Source organism: Sciurus vulgaris (genome assembly GCF_902686455.1).
Source record: "Sciurus vulgaris genome assembly, chromosome: 2".
Classification (NCBI taxonomy): Eukaryota; Metazoa; Chordata; class Mammalia; order Rodentia; family Sciuridae; genus Sciurus; species Sciurus vulgaris.
In genome coordinates, this window is record NC_136462.1 from 121,419,549 (window position 1) to 121,443,484 (window position 23,936).

The following is a 23,936-nucleotide window of genomic DNA, read 5'->3' on the forward strand; positions in this document are numbered from 1 at the left end:
TTTAACATTAAATGGTCTTAAAATGTTAAGTATGTATTTGTAGATAACTGGACATAGGACAGACACAAGAATGAGTGATTCAAGGGTGGAAGAAAGAGCAACTGCAGATGATTAAATAAATTACAGTAAGTCCATATAAAGGATTCTGATATCATCATTAAATAACACTTACTATTACTTGATTACATAATGAAAAGCTTAATACACAGTATATAAGAGAATTTAAAAAGCAGGGTGAAAAAGTATATCCAAAGCATGATCTCTTAACTATCATGCAAACACTTTCAGTTAATTACTTTCTCATTGAAAGAGACTATGTTAGTTAGCTGGGTGTGGTGGTGCATGCCTGTAATTCCAGCAATTCAGGAGGCTTGGAGGATCTCAAATTCAACATCAGCCTTAGCAACTTAGCAAGGCTCTACACAATTTAGCAAGACCCTGTCTCAAAATAAAATAAAATAAAAAAGAACTAGGGATGTGGCTCAGTGGTTAAGCACCCCTGGATTAAGTCTCTGGTACCAGGAAAAAAAAAAGTCACTGAGTCCCTTTCCATATTCTCTTTTTGAATATCTGGCCCTACCCTGAATCTTTGGAAAGGCAGCACTACAAATCCAGAGACAACTGGGCACCCCCACTTTTTTCCACCCCTGAAGGCTGGCCATATTCTCTCCTGGTAATATGAAAATGACACAAGGAGAATATTCAGTTGACTTTTTACAGAGAAGCAGCTACATGAAAGGCTGGGGCCAAAGGTGCTTCTCTGCCAAGTGTAAGAGGACTGGAAAAGGCTAGAGTACATGCTGAATATTCATCTGTAGAGAAACATGAGAATGAAGCAGAAGGTCAGGATGAAGGGATCCATGAGAGAAGAAAAACTTCCCAGTCTTGCCCTCACATGGTATGAACGTATTCTGAGTTCTGTGAGACTGCCTATTGTATACTTAACAACTATTCCCTCTAAAATCAGTCTGGAAAAGTAAGATAAATGTATGGCTTGACAATGAAACATATGTTCTACCTCTAGTTAGCAAATAACTCTGGGAGAACACACAGAGAGAAAAGGAAAATGAGAGAAGAGATGCTTCCAGTTGAGGAGTCAAGATGAGAAACACACGGCTTTAAAAACTCACTGATTTGGGGTGTTCTTAAGAAAACATGATTCCTTAAAAAAAAAAAAAAAAAGAATAAGAAGAAGAAGAAGAAAAAGGGTTGAGACAGTATGTGTTATCAACTCAAAATCATAACCAAATGCTTCTAGTAAATAGACTAATTATATCTATTGTTTTAAAAACTAATCTCAGGCTTATAAAAAGCTAGTGTTAATGGCTTTCTTTTAAAGTTGTGCTGGTGGTTACCAAAGACTGTTCCTTGCTATAGCAAAAGCAAAACTTGTAAGCAGAAACATAAGTATAGGGTAACTGGTATTGTTATTTTATGTATATAGAAGGGGTTGGTAGTTTATCTTTCAGAAATTATGAGCATAGCTGACTGTTATCTATGTAATGATGTCAGTCAGTCACATTATAGTAAGGTCCAACAGCTTCTTCTACTTTGAGGAAGATAACAACTTTCTCTGTGACCCAAGATTCAGTCATACGAAGCTTTCTACCTAATTTTGGATATTGTGGGAGGAGTACAGAGGCATGCATCTTTCCAAAATGAAGACAAAAATATGGGTAACTTTACAAAGGATTCGACCTTTTATCCCAAGACAAAACTGAGCAATAAGCCTTTTCCTTCTATAGTGGCAGTGTGGGTTCTAGAATTAGAATTTACTATTTGCTTTTCCTAGGTCTTTACTTTCCAAAAAGTTATGTACCCACAGAGTCTTATTCCTCTGGAAGCTCTGAATTCAAGACAAAGAAAAACCTGACCACACATTACAAGGTATTTATTATAAAGATATCATTGTTGTAAAGAACCACATATTTACAAACTTTCAAGAACAAAACACAAAACTAATCAAACACCTAATGTAGAGAGAAACTCAAATGGGTGAAGTGGGCAGGATATTGTAAAAGATTTTATATGCAACCCTTCTTGTGAAAAGAACTTCACATATTAAATGAAGGAAGTACACAGAATTACCATCCATGGAAGAGGAAATGTTACAGACTGCTTGCTCCTCACAGAAAAAGAGGAGGAACAGGAGGACAGGGAGCTGGCCTTAGGATCTCTGCAATCTCTACATGTGGTCAGCAAGCAAGGGTCCGAGAAAGGTGTACACCACTGTGAGGGCACAATAGGAATAAAGGAGCCAAATCTGTGGCTGGATCAACCATACTTTGTTAACACGTGAAATCAGACTACCTTAACCTTGCCTTTTCCATTTCAGAACTATGCATTCACAAATAATGTTATGTGAGCAAGCTGCCTTTCCTTTTCCTACAGAAATCTTGCCTTTTTCTCTATGCTTGATCCACCTTTAGGTAAGAACTTCTTCCCACACCAGCACTAACCTCCACCATACCCTCACCTGTCTGACGATGCTCTGGATAAGTTTGTCCATAGTAAAGGCAATGTAGGCGTGAATGGTGAACATCTCTCTCAGTGAATCTTCATACTGTGATGAGTCTATGTTGCCATCAAGCAGGCTTCGCACCATATCCAGGAATGCTGGGTAATAATCTTCTACATCAACATCCACTGTGGGAGAGATGGGATAGGTAAAGCCTTACCCTGCTAAGAAAAGATCAAGGACAGAGGGCAGGGAAAATCCCATAGCTGGCCTAAACAGATATTCAAAACATCCATCCAATCCACTGCAGACAGAGATGAAATCTGACAGGTGGCTATAATCACCACTGCTGGCTATGAAAGGACAGTGACTCTGCAACTTCAACAGTGACTTCTAGCTTCTGATTGTGCCAGAAAGATACTTTACAGCACTGCTGGGCTCTGCATGATAGGACAAACTATTTTAGGGAAGAGAAGCCTTCAAAGAAGTTAGCACTCCAGTCTGCAAAGCATTCCTCACAATGATCATTTGCTCATAAAGTATTTCAATGAAACACGTAAAATACATACAAGAAAAGACAGACACCATCTTAACACTAGCACTGGGAAACCACTTCAATAGGAGTACAAATTAAATCCTCTTATGAATAATGAAATAATCTGCATTTGTCAAAGTCCTTTTGTTTAAAAATGGATCTGCAACACTGTACTTCACAAATTACACTAAATGATTTGTAGTTGCTGCACATCAATCACTTCAGCCTCTAGCTAGAAAGAATCTTATTGCTAAAGAGACATCTGGGAACTAGCACAGGGCACAAAGAACAGTAAAAGAGCCCTCTTGAGCTTACTAAATTAAGCCCCATTTACTTAAAGTTCAAAACCTAATCTCTAATTAAGATAATGGCACAAAGAGGCTATTGGGGTCTTGGTTATGTTCTCTTTCTTGAACACAAAGGTGATCACTGGAAAAACTTACTGAGCTGTACAATTCTGATTTGTTTACATTTTTGTATACATGTTGCACTTCCAAAAAGATTGACTAAAATGAAAAAAAAAAAAAAAAATTGCAAAAAGAACTCCTTTACGGTTTTGCAGCATTTGTACAGGTGAATAAAGCTAAAAGAAAAACTGAATCTATCTCCATTTATTGGAAGTGTGATGGAAGCAGCATTACAGACAAGCACAACAGTACAAATACTATGCAAAACAAGCAACTGGCTTGAATTTCATCCCAGAGTATGATCGGTTTGAGGGGTGGCATCATCACTTAAGACAAAACTATGTAAGCTTTGAATGAACCAGGTTAAGTCAGGTCTTAAGTCAGGATCAGGCCATTAAACCTAATTTCAATCCAAGCAGAAGCAATCATTACACTTGGCCCAAAATTCTATCTTTTTGAAGCTAAGACTAATCCAGATAAGGGCTTTCAGAATTAATTTCCAGTATTATTAGGTCTTCAATACATGGAAAACTGGGGCCATACACATGAATCCTACAATAGCACCCATCATAAAAAACACCATCACCACCACCAGTCATTCCTCAGATTTTCTATTTCCTGAAGAACCCAGAAAAAAGGCCTCATGAAAAAGTTTTGGCTCACAGGTCAAGTACATAATCTATGAACTGAACTGTTATCTGGAAATAGGCAGTACAGAATATCTTAAAAGCATATGGTAGCTTCATTAACCCTCCCTTATTTTCCTTCTTTTGAATTTTCTATCTTTATTCCTATTCTGCTGTGCCTCACACCACCTCGTCTTGCAATCTCCTTTTCTGCTTACAAGGAATGAGCTATGAACCCCACTAAAGAGAAGTCCATTCAAAAACATCTGAGAAAATTCCCATCTGTTTTAGCCATGAAAAACTAGGAACTGATGTTCTTTCTTGGAGAGAAATTGAAGTCTCTGTCCTCTATATATTATGCAGTAACCCAGAGATTTAACAGTTTAGCAACTGATGGCATCTGATCTCCTGTCCCTGGTGTATCCATAGTACCAACCACTGATTCACTATGATCCAAGCAATGTGCTATGCATATTTTCTAATTTCCTAGCACCCTTATAAGGTAACAATTAGTGCCTCTATTTTACAAAGTAAATAGATTCATTGTTCATTGTGATTAAGTGTAGGCACACAATCAGTAAATTGCAGAGGTAGGATTTGAACCTAATTCAAATAAGGCCTGTACTCTACACAGAAAAGAAAGCAGTTCCAAGTCTATCTAGGTAATAAGGTCCCCAACCCCACATATCCTCTGTGAACCAACAGTCTAAGCACTCACTAGGTTCTTTGAGCCGTAACTGGATTGCAGGGCTCTCACTCTTGTCTCGCTTTATGCCCAGCACTTCACGTTCCCACTCTCGCTCTCGGTTTTCTTCTTCAATTTGCCGTTCAGCTTGGGAACAAATCCGCAGCAGCCTCAAGCACAAAATCTGGTGTAGTCGCATAAATATATACCAGTTGTTATTGACATAGAAGAGGTTGTATACTTCATCCATCCCTCTTAACTTCTGAGCTGCTGTGTTACTAAACAGTAGCTTGGACTTAGGGGGACTGCCCCCAACACCATTGTGCTTCTTGGCTGCTCCTGTGGCTTCATCTACATCCATCTCTTCTTCTTCTTCTTCTTCTACATCAGAAAGATCACCTCTCTGAGCAAAGAGCAGATCTGGAATGAAATGATGCATGATTTGCTTGATTTTGTACTTGTCCTCCTTCTGAATGCCTGTTTGCCTCTTCACATGATGGATAATCAGAGCAGCGGCATCTTCTAGTATCTGTTTGTCTTCATAGGCAAGTGAAAGGTGTGGACCAACAGGTACACCAGCATTTTCTTCTGTAGCCTGCTCTTGCCTCTGACGGGAGAGACAAAAGTATGTGTGACATGTTTATACCAACCAACCTACAAGACTATATACCAGTACATTCTATTAACAACCACAGTGATTATCTAATCCTAAACTTAAGGACCTTAACAACAATTTTTGTGCCTCTTCCAGAAACAAATAGGTAATGTGAAGATGTGTTTGATGCAAAAATATGAGTACATTATAGACTTTGATGATTTATAGGGACAATGGGATAGAATTAGAACCACCTTTTATAATTCTGGATTAGTATCTATGCAGGATACAATATGAGGACTGGGACTGATTTTCAAATAATTTTGGGGTAGGGGCATGGAGGGTGATAATATAACAATGTTGACAAAACAAGGTTAATTAAGATCATGTAAGGGCTCATTTATTATTGAATTTATTTTTAAAACTCAGGAACACACAACTTCTAGGAATTACCAATTGTATTACATTTATTTTATATTTCTATCCATTTCCTAAGACTGTGAACTAATCAAAGGATTAATTTCTTATTCATCTCTGTATCTTAGCTCCTAGTACTATTTATAGTACTACTCAGTGTCCTGAGTAAACAAGGATTACCAAGAGTTTGGAGGGCAAAGATAAGTTCTTAGGTTGTGGTTAAAGTTGAGATAGTCTATATAAATACGAATACAAGGCATTGCTTGAGGGAAATAGATGGTGGGAGAAGTGAGAGGAGGAAGGCAGGAGATATAATCTGAAACTAGGATGGTAGATTAGGAAACTAGTGATATTGTAGGTATAAGGTAAGGCTTAAGTTTAAAATGGATCAGGAATATAAAAGGGTATGGCAGTCAGCCATGAATCAAGAATTGGTAGATCTCGGAGGGTCTCACTTTCCTATAAGATAATTCCCAGAAATCAAAGCTATGCTGAACATAAAGACTGGAGTTTCCTCAGATGTAAAACTCTCAGCTCACCTCATCATAAATACTCTCAATCTCATTGAGTAAACTCTTAGACCTCAGGACCTTGGTGTCATTTTGTTTAAAGTTGATGCCCTGGTGGTCCAGAGACTTCAAGTAGTATTTCTCATTTTGCTCTCGCCACACCTTGTTAAAGCCTCTCTGAGCTTCTCGCCATTCTTCCTCTTTCATCTTCAACCTAGTGGGGGTCAGAAGAAGGGTGGAAACAATATGTGGGGATTCAGAGGATTTAGAAATAAGAAGATGCCAGGCTTACTTCCTTTCAAAAGTCAAAGATGCAAGGTCTGTCAAGATTACTGACAACTTGAAATAAATGTTATCAAACTAGTCTTGAACTTTGTTAAAAAAGAAAAATACTCATTCAGAACTTGCTTTGGGGAAGTAATTTTTCCAAGTCATAAATCTTACCCAGAATAGTTAATTCTCAAAAAGCATTTCAGGGCTGGAGGTGTAGTAGCTCAGTGACAGAGCACCTACCTAGCATGTGCAAGACCTAGGCCTCAATCCTCAACACCACGAAAAAATAAAAACTTGAAAAAGAAAACACTCCACAATATGGCACTCTACAGTACATCTTTAAGCATTCTTTGAAAACAGGTTTCTCTTCCTTGGCCAGCTAAAACCAAGTTAAACTTATTTCTCTGCAGCATGACTCTCAGAATGCTTACTAATGCTAAGGGAAATACAAAGTCCAAGAGCAGAGAATGTGCACAAAAATGTTCCTTTGGACAGTCTGCAAAGTTCTGACCAGAACAACTGATTCTAATGCTTTGTAAGAGAAGAATAAAAACCAAAAAACACTATAAGAATACACTATGTCTCAAAAGTCAGAAGTTATATGCTACTGGTAAGAAGAGGAATAATCAATTTGTGTCAGCTCTTCAGGGAACCCTAGGTTGAAAAACAAAAAGCTGGGTATTTCTAAACTGTGCAGCAAACCAGAATTAACTTTCACCAGGTGACATTGAAAGGCGAGCCAGTTATTAACAAAAGAATCAGTGTGGGCAAGAGTGCCACAGACTTAGAGCACATTTGGCTCAGCCCATTCTCTCACCTCCTGCCTGATGCCTGGACTTAGGTGGGTGTGAGTTTCTTTACACCCAAGTCTGACATGAAAGCTTGTTAGCTATAAGTAAGGCATTCTTGGTAAAAAATGGTAAACAAGGTCCTTTTTTCATAATGAGCATGTATTGGAATTTACAATGACAGTGATTTTTCTTATTAAAAATTAAACTAACCCAGCAGCTCGGGAAGCTGAAACAGGAGGATAGAGAGTTCAAAGTCAGCCTCAGCAATGGTGAGGTGCTAAGCAACTCACTGAGACACTATCTCTAAATAAAATATAAAATAGGGCTGGGGATGTGGTTTAGTACTCATGAGTTCAATCCCCAGTACCGCGCCCCCCCCCCCCAAAAAAAATTAAACTAAGATATTAATCCTTAGTGGCAGGAAAATGGGCGCTTGTTTCCTTTTTTGTTCTTTTCTATATTTTAAATACCCCCAAAGATGGCCAAGGTGCACACCTGTAGTCTTAGTTATTTGGGAGGCTAAGGCAAGAGGATCACCTAAGCCCAAGAGTTTGATGCTGAACTAGGAAACATAGTGAGACCCCATCTCTTTAAATTCATTAACTTAAAATGATAAAACCCCTCAACTGTACAAAGCACTCCACTATGAATTTTCAAGGTTTGTTCTCTAATATTGGTTATACAGAACCCACAAAAGAAGTTCTGCTATCCTGCCCTGTGCACCTGATTTCCAACACCATGGCTGGAGCAAACTGGAGGTCTCAAGGGACAATTAAGATTGAAAGTTAAGAGCTTTACTTAATGAGACACTGAAACAGTCTAAAGCATGAAGGACACATTTGCCTGGGTACCTTTTAAGGACAATAGGAACAGCAATGGAGGGATTCTTCCTCAGACCATCAATGATGTCAGCAGCTTTATCAGCATATATCCTCTGGAGTGCTTTTCGATGGATGACTTCCGAAGTACCCCCAAGGGTGTTATCCAAGCGAAATTTGGCTTGTTCCTCAGCAGACAAACGAGAAAGTTTTTTCTGTATTGCTTCTAGAACCCGGATTGTTGCCAGATTGGTCTCTAAAACTACATCAAGCTAAAGAGGAAGACAAAGGTGTTCAGGATCTAAACCAACAGAGCAGTGGTTGGGTGAATAAAGTAGGGAGTCAAAACTCCCTGGATTTGAATCCTGACTGCCATACTAGCCAAAAATGGATTAAAGCATCTAGTACTCTCATGAGTTTTTTTGGGAATAAATTATATGATCCGTGTAAAGTGTTGAACACAATGTCTGGCACATAAGAAATAGCCAAGATCCCCATCACTACACACACACACACACACACACACACACACACACACACACACACACACCCAATAAAGAGGGAGTAGTAGTTATTACTCCTATTATCATTACCACCACCAGCACAGTATGCTCTGCTTAGGATTGCTAATGTTAGGTGAGAGGGATTTAATAGGCAATTTTACTGAGTTTCCTCTGAACTTTCCTAAATTGCTAAGACCTGTTACAAACAGTAATCAAAATAAATAAATAAATTAATTAATTAATTAAAAAAAGGGAAAAGAAAACTTCACAGGTGACTGAGTTAAGTTTTTACAGGTTCAACCTGAAATATTTAAATATGCAGAAAACACTTTCAACAGTCTTGTTTTTATACATCCAGTATTACTAAGTGCAGTGACTATCACTTCTTTAGGAGTTTCATGTTCTATCTGTGGGTAGCCATTTAAATTGTTACTGAGCTGGTGGCACTTATTTTCAGGCAACAGCCCAGTCTGTTCTGGCAACATTTAAGTGCCCTTTTCCTAAGCTTAACATAAGAATCTCTAAATGAGAAGTTTTTTAAAAAAGCAAATGAGCAATTTCAAGAGACTATAAACAAATGTCTGAAGTGTTCCTTAAATTTTCTTATTTTGGGATTGCAATAGACATCAAGTATTTCTAGCCCCCAGACCTGCAACCTTCCTGGCTCCTGTGTGACTGGATAGGGCCAGATAACTACTCTGGTAGATGAGTTGTGATGAGGTAAGAAGTAATGTTTATTATTATTAGGCTGGAACACTTAGGTATGTGAGGTGCTACTAATCTCTCTTTGTTCTAGGAAATAGCATTATTCAAAATGATAGCACTGTCAGTATGGGTCTCCAATTAATTCTTATGAGCAAAATCCACTGTTAAACATGAATGCACAGCACAGCACGACAACGAAGTCTTTTGTTTTTACAAGTCACTGAGATTTGGAAGTTGTCTGCACTGCAACACTCCTTCAAACTAGCTCATTCTGCCAAATCTTAAGCGCACACACACACACACACACACAAGCCACACTTCCTTCTCTGTTGCCCTTATAGTCATAATGGAAAATGAAGATGTTGCCTCTCATTTGCAAGCATACCAGTTGAGAAAGAAGAGGAACAACCTATTGTAAATGAACTGCTGGCACTTATGTTTTCAAAGTCATCAGATCTTGCTAACATAGGTTGATGAAAGTCCCCATGGGTGCTGGGGATGTGGCTCAGTGGTAGATAGGGTGCTTGCCTAATGCACAAGGTCCTGGATTCAATCCCCAGTACCATAAACAAAGCAAAACACAAAACCCCATGGAAGTTAAGACCCATCATGATTTAGTTTTCTGCAAATGACTGACACTGTTCATAAATGCTACAGCCAAAGATGACTAACCACTTGCCAGTGGCCAGGTAGTATATGGTTCCTTGTTTTAAAACAACAACAACAACAACAAAAGAAAACCGGAAACAGCTGAAGCAACTGAAGGGGGAAAACCAGCAAAAGTTAAATCAGTATGGATATAAAAAGAGTAAGATATCTCCTATCCACATGACTAAGCAAAGGCAGTCAATTCAATATAATAAGTACAGTAGCCTGCATATACCTAATTTTTCCTCTATAGACATACTTACTTCCCTTGGCGGTGGCATCAGTAAAGCAAACTTCAATCTGATCAATGGAGATTTGAGCCCCATTTCCGCAGGCCCCTCCTAATATAATGGCATTTTACCAACTCATTAATTTACTCCAACTCACTCCTTCCCAACTACTTTAACACAAAGTCCCCAATCTTAACTTTCTTTCAAAAGAAGCCAAATCAACACAAAATATATGAGTGAAGAATTCCAGTTTTGTTTTGTTTTGTTTTTTTGTACTGGGATTGAACCCAGGGACATGAAACCACTAGCCACATTCCTAGCCCTTTTTGAGACAGGGTCTCACTAAGTCGCTTAGGGCCTTGCTAAATTGCTGGGGCTGGCCTCAAACCTGCAATCCTACCTCAGCCTCCCAAGTCGCTGGGATCACAGGCGTGCGCCACCCCACCCGGCAGAATTCCAGTTCTCACAGAACTGGTTTGCTATATGCCAAGATACTAAGCTAAGCATAACAATGGGCAGAGTACTTAAAATAAATCATTTCAAAACTGCTTCAAGAAAGCTATATAGGCCTTAAGATACTAATTTTACAGATTTATATAAAACACAATATTATCATTAAAATACCATTCAAAATTTAAAGGATTATTATTTAGTTGTCAACATACGATTTTAGAAAGGCTAACGTGGCCTAGATAAGTCACATTTACCATAAAAATTTTTAACTATTACATACAAAAAATGCATAGAGCATAGCTAGTATCACTATAAGCATTTACCAAAGAAGAATGTAAGCCTCTGATTCTCTGGTCTTAAATGAGCCAAACTTCACAGATATATTTAAGATACCCTTTTAATTTAGCATCTCCTATTTCCAAACTTCATCTGACAAAGGAGTGTATACCTCAAAGCGTTCGTCTTCACAACGATAAATATGTTCTTCATACTGAGTCTTCTTGGAACTGACAAAGGTGGAGTCTTCAGACCATGATGGGAAGGAAACCCAGGTATCATTTAAAACCTTTGGGTAGAAAAATAGTGACTGTAAACCTAACAAAAGCTTTTTGGCAATTAAGCATTCTTAAAAGATAGACAAAGCTCTGGGGAGAGAAAGAAATAACTAACATTAATCCACAAATTTCACCTTTACCAAGTTTACATAGGGATATTGGTAAGCAAAAGGTTCTGATTTTAATTCTAAAAAAAAAAATTTTTTTAAAAGGACACAGAAGTTTCTTTTTTCTTTCTTTTTCTGGGCACTGGGGATTGGTGCTATACTACTGAGCTACATCTTCAGTTCTTTGTATTTTTTTTGAGTCAGGGTCTTGCCAAGTTGCTGAGACTGGTCTTGAACTTGCTATCCCCATCTCAGCCTCCTGTCATTGGGGCTGCAGGTATGAGCCACTGTGCCCAGCTCAGAGAAGGTTCTTAATTCCATCATTTAGAAAAATTCTTAAACCATGGTACCACTGCTATTTTCTGAAGGAAGCTGGATTCAGGGCTGATCCTTACCTCTTTACAGAGAGGAGTCCGTCCTGTACACTTGGGCTGCTGGTAACTCTTGGGCAAGGCTCGATAGCTGGAGCCAAGCCGTTTACAAGAGGCATAATCTATCTCCATGGCAATGCCCTCTGTGGCTCGTTCCTTTGGAAAGGTTTCCAGATGTACAGATTCCTTATAGCCCAGAAAGTTTTTGAACCAATTAAATAATTCAGGGAATTTCCTGAAGAATCAAACCAAAACCTGGTAAGCAATTAGAGCCCTCGTACAATAATCCTGAGGTAAGACTATCACTATTTGGTATTGGGTCAGAACTCTGCTACCAGAAATAAATGCCAATGGTAATTACTTCCTAAGAAACACCAATTCTAAGCATTTGGTTTCCCCTTTCCTTATAAAATGCTCTCAGATCAATTAAGGTACTAATGGAAGATTTGCACCAAAACTAGGCAATACTCAGTCATTTTTTTGATCAAGAATATTGCTTCAGTGTTCACATAATTCTTAGGTTGTCAAATATGGTCAAGATTCTAGAACCTGGGAGAGATTTGTCTCTATAAACATCAAGCACTTTGTTAGAGAATCAGGAGACCACTAGTCTTGACCATTAGTAGATAAATATTTCAGGGCACACACTGCCTATTTTCTAATCTCTACAGACTAGAGTATCTCTTAGAACTCCTGACAGTGGCATTTGAGTCAACGGACTCAGCTCAATTAAATCAACTTTGCCTTATCATACAACTCTCACAAATCAATTACCATTATATTTCCAAATCAGAACTAGGGGTTAAGTCCTCACTTCACTTACCCCAGAAAAGGAGAGACTAGCTGCACAAGTTCAGCCCGAGAGATCACCTCCTGGTTAAAGATAACAAGACAACGCAGGAAATTTTCATAGGCCTCTGCACTCCGAAGAGCCTTTCGCACCTTATGGAGAGAAACAAACAGAAGAAAAGTGGTTACATGGGGACTCAAGGACCTAAACTACTTTTTTAAAATTAGGGAAATTTTGACCTAATATTTGATAATATTAAGGAATCAATGCTAGTTTTTTAAAGATGTAATGATTATTTTTTAAAAAGAAGTCATCTTACTAAAATATTTATTGATGAAATAATATATCACCTGGTGTCTGTTTCCAAATATACTAGGGTAGATGAGAAAACACAAGTTAGAAAGGGCTGAAGCTGGATGGCACAGGAGGGATCATTTTACTCTCTCACATGTTTTAAAATTTCTGCAATAAAAATAAAGATCCTAGAATATACATTCTTACATGTGTGCTTCTCCAGGCTACTTTAAACTTACCGAAGTTTTTTTTTTTTTTTTAATGTTTTTAGTTGTAGATGGGACAAAATACCTTTATTTATTTATTTACTTATTTTGGTGCTGGGGATCGAACCCAGGGCCTTGTGCTTACAAGGCAAGCACTCTACCAACTGAGCTATCTCACCAGCCTTTATTTTTTTATGTGGGTACTGAGGATTAAACCCAGTCCCTCACATGTGCTAGGCAAGCACTCTACCACTGAGCTACTACTCCAGCCACTACCTAAGTCCTTCCTAACAGGTTGTTTATGGCAGCAAGAATTTCTATCAACACTGTTTTCAAACTCAAGTAATCTTGAATGATGATGTTTTAAATTAAGATATTTCTGTCTTCTAACCTGATCCTTTTTCTACCTCTACAATACTGAACATTGTATCTACTTACTTTTTTGGTGCTGGAGACTAAAGTCAGGGGCACTTAACGACTAAGCCACATCCCCATTTTTTAAAAAATTCTCTTTGAGAAAAGGTCTTGCTAAATTATTGAGATTATAGGTGTGCACCACCACACCCAGCTGAATATTTTTTACATCCCAAAACCTAAAGATGTTCAATGGCACAGACAAGAGTAAAACTAACCTAAATAGATGACCAATTTGGAGTTTCAGTTCCAAAAAGTAAATAGCATTGTGGTCTTTTGATGGGGATTGTAGACTGCCACCAAACCAAGTACTTTATTAACAAACCCAGTTGTAGACTTTTCTATTCTTTTCATAACTGTCTATCAATAGACATTATATGGAATATAGACTTTAAAAGCTAAAAATAAGTGTACTGTACTTTTTGTACTATACAAATTTGCTTTTATTAACTTCTAAAGACATACAAAAGCAAACATAAGTCTAAAGAACCCTATATACTCACTCAGTCTCAATGATCAATATGTAGTAAACTGTTTCATCTATATTCATTTCTTTTACCACTGAATTTTAAAGCAAGCGCCACCTATTTCATAAACACATTAAGTATATATCCCTTATTAAAAGTTCTAAAAAAATAGTACTACTCTTTTGCCAGAGAGGTCACACATGCACAGAGACAGAAAGAAATCTTGAGGTACCAGATCATTTGCCTTTCTACAAAAACCAAGTACAAGATGAGATTAATCACTACTAGATCAATTCAGGCAGGTTCCTGCCAGTAAAAAGCCCAATAGTTGCCAGCTACCCTACTCAAAGTTGACTGCTAATCACCAAGCTGGACTGCAAAAAGGAAGCTGTTATAGGAGAAGAATCAGACTAAGATACCACACAAGACAGTTTACACCAGTAATCTCCATTCTGCCTGGGAATCTTTGAAAACATTAAATCAGAATTCCCATAACACTATATATGTTTACTGCAAACAATTTTCACAGCAATCAGATTACAAGCCATTTTAGGGCTGGGAGAATAAATCAGTGGTAAAGCACACATCTAGCACGTGTGAGGCACTGGGTTCAATCCCTAGCACCACAAGGGAAAAAAAGTTGCTAGGCACAGTGTGCATGCCTGTAATCTTAGCAATTTAGAAGACTAAGGCAGAAGGATTCCAAGTTCGAGGTCTCAGCAATTTAGTGAGGTCTTAAGCAACTTGGGAAAACATTGATTCAAAATTAAAAAAAAAAAAAAAAAAAAAAAAAAAAAAAAAAATTAAACAGGACTGGGGATGTAGCTCAGTGGTAAAGCACCTCTGGGTTCAATCCCCAGAATCCCTTTCACCCCCCCCCCCCCCAAAGTCATTTTAAATCTTCAAAAATTGTGCTGGAACCAATACTTCCCATTGTACAAACCAGGCTAGCTATGAGAGAGAGTGCCCAACACCTTCTTTTGAGGGGAACATGATGCATTTCTAAAAGGCTTTCTTCCGCCATGGAAAATGCTGCATTTTGAGAAAAACTGCTTCACAAAACCAAAGGAGACAGTGCTATTACTTCTCTAGCAGTACTAACAGTAGCCAACAGAAAGGACCCAGTTAAAAACTAGAAAGACCTCAGTCTGGGGGTATAGTTCAATGGTAGAATGCTTGCATAGGAATGTGTAAGGCTCTGGGTTCAATCCCCAGCACTGAAAAGACAATGAAAAATAGAATGTCCTCATCAGTTTGATGACTTTGAAAATATAAAGCCTTCTTGGGAAATGGAGTGATTCTCCTTTGTCATTAAGAGCTAATAACTAACATATTCATCCATTACTCACCTTATCAAAAAATAATGATTCAGTTCCAACGCCATGCTTGCTGGCATCTGCCATAGAAGAATCCTTTAGGCTGAGCAGTTTAGGTTTCTTCTGCAAAGGAAGAAAGATATGTAAGACTCAAAGGGAACTTCTCTGATTTTTATTTTCATCTCTGTTAAATGGTTCCATTACTGAAACTACTGCTAATGAATAATCTGGAATGAATGAGAAGTCACGTCACTAACTCACTTCATACCCTAAAAGATTTCTACTGTACTTTCTATTTTAGTTTGCCTGTCAATTTGTTTCTCCATCAGAAACATACAAAATCATTCTACTACCCCAAAATGTTATCTCCAGAAATGATCACAGCATTACTGTGGAAAAGTTTCAGAATATCCTTTCTTTTTCCAGAGGCCAAAAGTAACTTAATTTCTAATCTAATGCCACTGCCTTCTTTTCCAACCATTTGAGAAGAGGTTGTTTATAAAAAAGGTTATGGTATATGTTGCTTGGGGTAGACAAAAATCAGTTTTTAACCTTTAATAATATTGCAATGTAAAAATTCATGAAAAAAAAAACTTTGTTTTCCTAACAGAAGGACTAACTATCTCATCAGCAATATCCACTCAGACTAATTTAATATTATTTTAAAGGGAATGAACAGGCTATGCTATAGCTGTCAAAACTTTCCTCAGTGCTGGAGTTGAACCAAAGGTCTCACACATGCTAGGTACTCACAGTCCAAGAATTTACTTTTAAAAACCCACTTCTCACTAGAAATGCACAATCTTTGTGAGAAGCAGCACATTTACCTTGGCCACCTCAGAGCTCACGTTCATAGGAGCCACAGCCTCTCTGTTCATGCTACCTACAGAAAGCAGGTGGGGAATTGTAAGCTCCCAACAAATTGTTTCCACCTGCAGACCATCAAGTATGGGGAAAATAAATCCAAGAGTGGAGCCTATCTACTAAGCTGATTCTCAATACCCATATAACTAATAACCGTTTACTGAAGTGAAAAAAGAAATCATGACTATGTTCAACTTGATATCAAAAGGAGAACCATTACAAACACTTAAAAAAAATTAGAGTCCTTCAAAACTGTTGACAACACCTACTGTGTCAGTCCTTAGAGTCAAGTCACTTGTTCACCAGACAACTCTTACTATGAGAAATTTCACGAGTTTTTGTGATTCTACAATTAAATTGTGCAGACATGTTTATCTTTGCCATATTACACATAGCTTAAGAATTCATGTAAGATTTCAACATTCATTACATACATTTATTCCTCTCCCTATTACAGTTGCATTGCATCAAAGAAAGGTAGCAAGCTTAAGTTTTCTGTAGATATACCATCAATGTTTACTGTAACAAGATGCATCATGTGATGGGTTACTTATAAGAGCTTAAAGCCTCTCTCTGCTATAGCCCAAAGGCTCTGCCCTTGGAGATTAAGATGATACAGATAAGATCTGGCAACCCAACAAAGAACCTTGGGGCAGAACATGTCCCTAGTTAAAGAGCTCTCACAAAGAACCTGTGCTATATTCACAAGTGGACCCCAGAGACCATTCCCTTATATTTCTGGAACAATTATCAAGTCTAAACATCTTTCTTAGCAGAAAGCAGATTTAAATAAGGGGAAAATTAGTAAATATCATAAAGCCTTTGCAGCAAACAAAAAGGGACTGCTTGTGGAAGTCAAAATGAGTAGCTCCTACCCATTCTCACCTTCACTGGAGGTGTGGTTCCTGTTCCAGAGTGCCTGCGGATTTGGCAACCATTCTGGCTGGGCCTCTGTGGCTTGTTGTTGAGTTGGGGCTTCTTCACAGTACCTCCATGGTCATTTCTCACAGAATCAACCTTCTCTGCAGTTGTTTTGCTTAAAAGCTGATTAAAACACATGCAAGAGATTAAAGCTCTGATCAAAGAAAGTAAGTAGCATCGAGGAAGTTGCTTTCTGAACACAGCTTTCCAGTTCATTTAAGATAATAATTCTAAATAGTGTAGTTCTTCCAAATTAAACTTACCACGGAGCTGTTGGCATCTGGTAGAAACTGTCCAAATTCTGACAACAGATCTTCTTGGTTTTTAAAGAGACGAGCCACCTGGGCATACACTTCCTGCTCAGTCAAAGCTGGAGTATAGTTTCCTCCAGCCTCCTTGGCATTGCGTTGTTCTTTCTGAGGAATTGCAAATGGGAAGAGATCACAGTAGAGGGTCACCATTTTCAATCACACATCATTTAACACTTCCTGTAACGTTTGATACTTCTATGTTATCTACTTAGGCTGCACTAAAGAAAAGTCTATGTTCTTTTTTTTTTTTTTTTTTTAGTCTTCAATGGACCTTTTATTTTATTTACTTGTATGCAGTGAGGAGAACTGAAACCAGTGCCTCACGCTAGTGTTCTACCACTGAGTCACAACCCCAGCCCTAAAGTCTATGTTCTTGATACCTGTTTTGAATATAGAATTTTACGTTGAGAAATGAACAAAAGATGTTCGATGACAATTACTTTTAAAATTAGGGCAATAAATGTTAATGTGTCTGGGTGGTGGTGGCGGCGGGGGTTTGGGGTAGGGGAACTCAAATGATAAAACAGAAAACATCAGAGAAATTGCTCCTCCCAGTAGATTAACCAGCCTACACAAATTGTCCTCTAAATTTTATTTCTTTAAAAAATATTTTTGTTTTAGTTGTAGGTAGACACAATACCTTCATTTTATTTTTGTGTGGTGCTAAGAATTGAACCCAGGGCCTCACGCATGCTAGGCGAGCGCTCTACCACTGAGTCACAACCCCAGCCCTGACCTCTAAACTTAACAGATAAAACAGATATTCATTTCACTAGTCACTGACTTTAAAAATCCTAACTGGATGATACAGGGCACTCAAGTTGGGCAAGTAAAACTGACTTTAATAACACTTACCTGATATGTGTGCAAAATCTCCAGGAAAGCTTTGTAGATGTCTGGTTGGCCCTGGAATCTATTTTTGATCTTATTAACATAGTTGATGGCATGATTAAATTCCACAGGCTGATTGTTCTGCAAGGATGGGGCTGTTCCTAATGAGATTGTCACAGGTGTATGAGGCTGGACTGGTGGAGAACGTGGGGATGCATATGGTGGGAGTGGGGGAGTCTGCTGACTGGCTGGAGTATGTGCTTGTAGCTGGGAAGGCTAAAAAGAGAAAGAAAGAAAAAAAAAATCTGTATTCAGGAGCATAGATGGTTTAACATAGGGCTAGAAACTTCAAATTAAAAAGAAACAAATTGTCTGACCAACTGATATCCTTTATTTCTTCACTCAGGGCAGGCTATTTTAACCCAACTAAAATCACACTAGGCAGAGGTAGGAGATAGAGAGGTATCACAAATTCTCATACAAATATCTTAAGTCTTCAATTTTCTAAATACAACCTTAAAACTGCAACCATCTCCACTACAGGGAAGAATTTTTCATGTGCTCACTATCTCAATAGGTACACATACAAAAAAAAAAAATCTTTCTATGTAGATCCTTGATTTCAAAGATGACAACACTTTAATTGTTGCAGGAATTCCACATAAAAATGTCTTCTAGACCAGTTCTGTCTGACAGACTCTGAGATGATGAAATGTTCTTTATTTGCAATATCCTATAAAATAGCCACTAGCCACATGTGGCTACTGAGCACTTGAAATGTGGCCAGAGCAACTGAAAAGCTGAATTTGTTTTAACTCATTTAAATTAAAATACAGTCCTATGTGGCCAGTGGGTACTGTACCAAACTGTGGGTAGACCAACAACACACCATCATCATCACCACTACCACCATCAAGATCTTCTACTCTGACATGACCTAATCTGAAAAATGGAATATCTTTTGCAAATAACCATGTGTGAAGTACACCAATTTGACCATGGCAAAATGATCATTTCCAAGTTGGATACAATGGCACATGTCTGTAGTCCTAGCTACTTGGGAGGCTGAGGTTAGAGGAAACCTTGCGCTTTCACTGGTTCCTGATGGGTCAATTTAAATAGATATCTAATATGTGCTTTGTAAATATGAACCACATGATAGTGAAGTGATGTCTACATCTTCTCTGATGCAATCTTTGTGATTTATCTCTGTGAGTTTTATTAAGGGGAAATGAAGGATGCTTTCTAGGGGATGCATTTCACACAATGCAGTATTTTCCAAGTGCTCACCTTGGTGACTTTGGCAGGTGCGGGCTGAGGAGCAGGTTGGGCAGGAGCTGGGGCTGACTGGGCTGAAGGCTGAGAAGGATGTTGGGGTGGTGGCTGAGGCTGGGGCTGAATGCCATGGGTGGGGATCTGATGAACCTGGCCAGGAGTTGTCACGTTCACCATGTCATTGGTCTGTACTTCAATTTTATAGCCAGGTGGCAAGAAGGTATTGAAACCCATGATCAGGTCAGGGTGGCCTTTGAAGAGCTGTGACACACGGCTAATCACTCCTGGAGTGTCAATGCTGATTAAAAAAAAAAAAAAAGAAAGAAAAGAAAAGCAGTCTGATGAATATATTGCAGGGTTAATGAACACCTTACTAAGAAAAAAATTTATCTTTCCACTAGGTTTTCTCTAACAAGGAAAATAGAAAAAAATCGACCTTCATAGTATAATAATTAATGACAAATAACTCTAAAATTCCAAAGCTAAGCCCAAAGAGGTTTGGTCACAATTTTGAAGAGAATATACACGCATGGCAACAACTCTATCAAGAAGAGCCACAGTGACACTAAAGTTATCATTCCTGAACAAGATTTGACCCTTGAATTTTTGCTATTTCTGGAAATTAATACTTGCCTTTGATAGAGGTGCATATATTTGCCCTTAGCATGTTACAGTTTAATAAATGCAGCATTTAAAGTTACAAAAAAAATTCAACCAAAATAAATCATTTTCTGGGCATGTTATTCTCTTACAATAGTGAACCATGCCAGAATCTTAGGGTATATTAAACTAATTTAAAAAATCAAGTAGCCTTAAGTTGTTACTGGTGCTACTCCACTGATTGAGATACAGCACTAAGAAATATTCTAGGTATGAAAAATTAACCAATAGGGAGAATAGTCTAGCGGCTGTAATTTCCATCAACAAACCAATATGCAATATATACATAAAATAAAGGCATGATCCTAAAATACAACCTCCTAAAGGGGACATCCAGCAGATAAGAATAAGTCTAAATCTAAAATCAATATGCCAACCACAAACTTAAGTATCTTTTACCTCTGAGATTTAAATTCCTTCATGATGTCAAGGAAATCGTTGTAGACCTGAGGTTGACTACCAAACTGCAGCTTCACCTGGTCAAGATAGGACAGTGCATCCTCCACCTGAGGCAGGAATAAATCCCAAAATTATAAAAAATAAAAATGTAAATCAAAAAAATCACACAAAGATTTATGCCTAAATAAACACAAAATAGTAAGTGAAATACAAATATATAAAGTTTTAAAAATTAGCACAGATGCTAATAATAAAATTCAATCTTAAAAATCAACTTAAAAATCTATAGCACTGTCTTGACAATTCCGGAGAGGACAATCAGTAAATAATAATCACATCAATACATTATTCATTTCATAAGTACCTATTAACATACAACATGTTAGGCCCAATGCAGACACTAAAGAAATCAACAACAAGGAAATCACAGCTGCTACTCAGAAGAAATTTGTTCTTATCTAGTCAAGAAATCATTACAGTGGGATAAATGGGTGGTACAGCACTCCCCCACAAAGAGTGAGGCTAATCCATAGACAAAGCATAAACTGAGAACTTAGGATGAGGACCATTTGCCAAAAGTGCAGACTATTCAAAGAAAGTCAGAGGAAGTAGCATGTGCAAAATCCCAGACAGGAGATATCAGGTGGCATAACATTTGGAAAACTGAGAACAGTTTACCTTGACTGGAGGATAAGTATTAGTAGGAAGAGTAAGAAGAGATGAGACCAAAATAAACAAACAACAACAGCAAAAACAGGCTCTAGCTCCTGAAAGAAATTATACATCTTATTTAAAAACAATTTAGATTTTTATCATCTGAATTTTCGTGTACTCAATTTGACAAGTGTTGAGGAAAAAAAAAACTGGTGCAGAGCAAGACAGATACACTGAAAGGAAGGAATAAGACCAATTATGCTATGGGAATAGTTGGGTAACTCATGTTAAGAATAGTGACTTGAATTTTAGTACTAGGGAAAAAGAATAGAGAGAACAGCACATATTCAAAAGCTTTTTAAAAATTCAAATAACAGAATCTGGGGACTGGCCAGATGAGAGAAGGGAAAAGCTGGCATTCAAAAAAGTGACTTAAAAAAAAAAAAAAAAAAAAAAAAAAGTGACTCATCACAAAAAGTAAAATGTTTGAAGGGTTACAAAGTTATGAGTCTGATTTAGGTTATGAGTCTGATTTAGGACAACTCAAATTTAAGTTACTCAGGAGACATCCTAGGGAAATCCCCACTAGGTGTTTCCTATATATTCTGGGATAGACATTTCACATTATACAGAATAATAGGTTTAGGAAAGTTTCAGAATAAATACCTGATTTGATATAAGCCACACTTTTTGATATATTATGAAATGGAACATTTATGTTCAAATAAACCATTAAATGATGCTACAATCCAAATGTGTCCTCCAAAACTTACATGTTGAAACTTAATCACCAATGTGAAAAAATTTACTTGGATCTTTAGGAGGGAAGTCATAAGAACAAAAACCTCATGAATGGGTTAGCACCTTAACAGAAGGGTTGGTGGGAACTAGTATTGGTCCTTTTTGCCCTTCTACTTTCTGCCAATTGAGGACAGTTTTTTCCCTCCACACATTTTTTATTGGTACATACTGACCATTTTACATACTGATGGGATTTGTTGTTACATATTCATACATGTATACAATACACATTGTAACAACATAATTTGGCCAATGTCACTCCTCAGCACTTTCCTTTTCCCTCAACAACACCTACCCACTGGGGACACTTTTTTTTGTTTTGTTTTTTTTGGTGCTGGGGATCGAACCCAGAGCCTTGTGCTTGCAAGGCAAACACTCTACCAACTGAGCTATCTCCCCAGCGGGGACACTGTTTTAAGGTAGCATCTTGGGAGCAAAGACTGGGCCCTCACCAGACTTCTAAATCACCTAGATCTTGGACTTTCCAGTCTCCAGATCTATTAGAGGTAAATTTCCATTATTCATAAAATTACCCACTCTCAGGTATTTTTAAAAGGCAGTCTTAATGAACTGAGACAAGTTAATATTTCAAGAGTTGTCCAAGCTGGGCAGTGGAACAAACTTATTGTCCCAATCACTCTAGAGGATGAGGCAGGAGGATCACTTGAGCCAGGAGTTCAAGACCTGCCTGGGCAACATAGCAAGATATGGTCTCAAAAGCAAAAATAGAATGGTCCGAATTCTGTTTATGGCCATTATTATTCTGAGTATTTCAGTATTATTGGAGCACAGATTGTGCATTTGGTCAATTCCTACTGGTATGATACTTTATAAATTACATGACAATTTCTGTTCACATTCAATGAACTAACTTTTATTCAGAACTTTCTTTTTCAATGTTTCATTAATGGCCAAGTTGACTGAACATAAAACTCGAAAGTATGCAGTAGAAACAAAGACTTTAGAAGATACTTAAGAACAGTACTTGTCATTATTTGACAAAAAAGAGTTATCAAAAATATGATACGAGTCAGGCAGTGGCACATGCCTATAATCCCAAAGACTGGGGAGGCTAAGTTCAAGGCCAGTCTCTATAATTCAGCGAGATCCTGTCTTGAAATAAAAACTTAAAAGGTTAGGGATGTGTATCAGTGGAAAAGTGCCTGCCCCTAGGTTCAATTCCCAACACTACAGGGAAAAATAAAATTTAAAAAGGCAGTAGCAGCTACAGATTTAAAGCAGCACACTCTTGGCCCACTTCAACAGGCACTTATTATTAAGGTCCTGAAGCTCCTAAAGGTTACTGTGACTAAGTGGTAGGTAACCACTCTACTACTGAGCTATATCCCCAGACCAAATTTACTGTCTTTTTGGGAAGCACTGTAATGAGATGTTGCTAAATATGTGCCAAATATCTGTGCAATTCAACAAATAACTATATCACATCAAACATGCCCCAAATTGCTCAAATCCCTTGCATTTTTCTGCCAAAGACAAAAAAGAAAGATAAATGATGTTGATGCTTGAAATAACCTAAGTGGTCTCACTGAACACTTCCTTATTATAGATTATTAATGGTTTACTGAAGTTGATTCAAATGCTTATAAGCATTTCGAGACATCCAAAAATGGCAGGTAATGTAGGAATACTGAAGTTAAATTATATGGAGACACAGAAAGCCCTTTCTCTCTCCTCATTGTAAAGGAAATTCAACAAGTTACTGTATTCAGGAATATAGTCAAAAGCTCGCAACTATAAGAACCGAACAAAAAACTCCCAACTGTATCCAAGACTCACTCTTGAGTAATCCAAAGATTTTCTTACCAGTTTCTATAAAACAAAGCCCAATGCATATACTTATACCCACAATTCCTGTGAGAAAGGTAAGTAAAATAGGTGTTGTGCTTCAACAGAGCTGGTTGAAAAAGGCTATAGAAATATATGTTTTTGGGCTGGAGAGACAGCTTAGTCGGTAGAGTGCTTGCTTTGTAAGCACAAGGCCCTGCGTTCGATCCCCAGCATCAAAAAAAAAAAAAAAAAAAAAAAAA

General features: G+C 37.8%; 2 protein-coding genes across 3 annotated transcripts in view; one reads left to right on the forward strand and one right to left on the reverse strand.

The window, feature by feature from the left end:
• The window catches only part of LOC306654886 (uncharacterized protein C15orf39), a 381,506-nt gene that overhangs the window by 124,403 nt on the left and 233,167 nt on the right, over positions 1 to 23,936 (forward strand). The gene's annotated exons all lie outside the window — the stretch shown is intronic.
• The window catches only part of SIN3A (SIN3 transcription regulator family member A), a 60,932-nt gene that overhangs the window by 13,859 nt on the left and 23,137 nt on the right, over positions 1 to 23,936 (reverse strand). For both annotated transcript variants that reach the window (XM_079128866.1, XM_079128865.1), the window contains exons 4-16: positions 20,434 to 20,540; positions 19,390 to 19,672; positions 18,124 to 18,375; positions 17,221 to 17,373; positions 16,922 to 17,080; positions 15,206 to 15,295; positions 12,509 to 12,627; positions 11,710 to 11,920; positions 11,102 to 11,218; positions 8,148 to 8,386; positions 6,263 to 6,446; positions 4,745 to 5,318; positions 2,477 to 2,646 (exon numbers count right to left, since the gene is read on the reverse strand). In XM_079128866.1, coding sequence (XP_078984992.1) covers positions 2,477 to 2,646; positions 4,745 to 5,318; positions 6,263 to 6,446; positions 8,148 to 8,386; positions 11,102 to 11,218; positions 11,710 to 11,920; positions 12,509 to 12,627; positions 15,206 to 15,295; positions 16,922 to 17,080; positions 17,221 to 17,373; positions 18,124 to 18,375; positions 19,390 to 19,672; positions 20,434 to 20,540 — 2,658 coding nt within the window. The remainder of the gene's footprint in view (positions 1 to 2,476; positions 2,647 to 4,744; positions 5,319 to 6,262; positions 6,447 to 8,147; positions 8,387 to 11,101; positions 11,219 to 11,709; positions 11,921 to 12,508; positions 12,628 to 15,205; positions 15,296 to 16,921; positions 17,081 to 17,220; positions 17,374 to 18,123; positions 18,376 to 19,389; positions 19,673 to 20,433; positions 20,541 to 23,936) is intronic.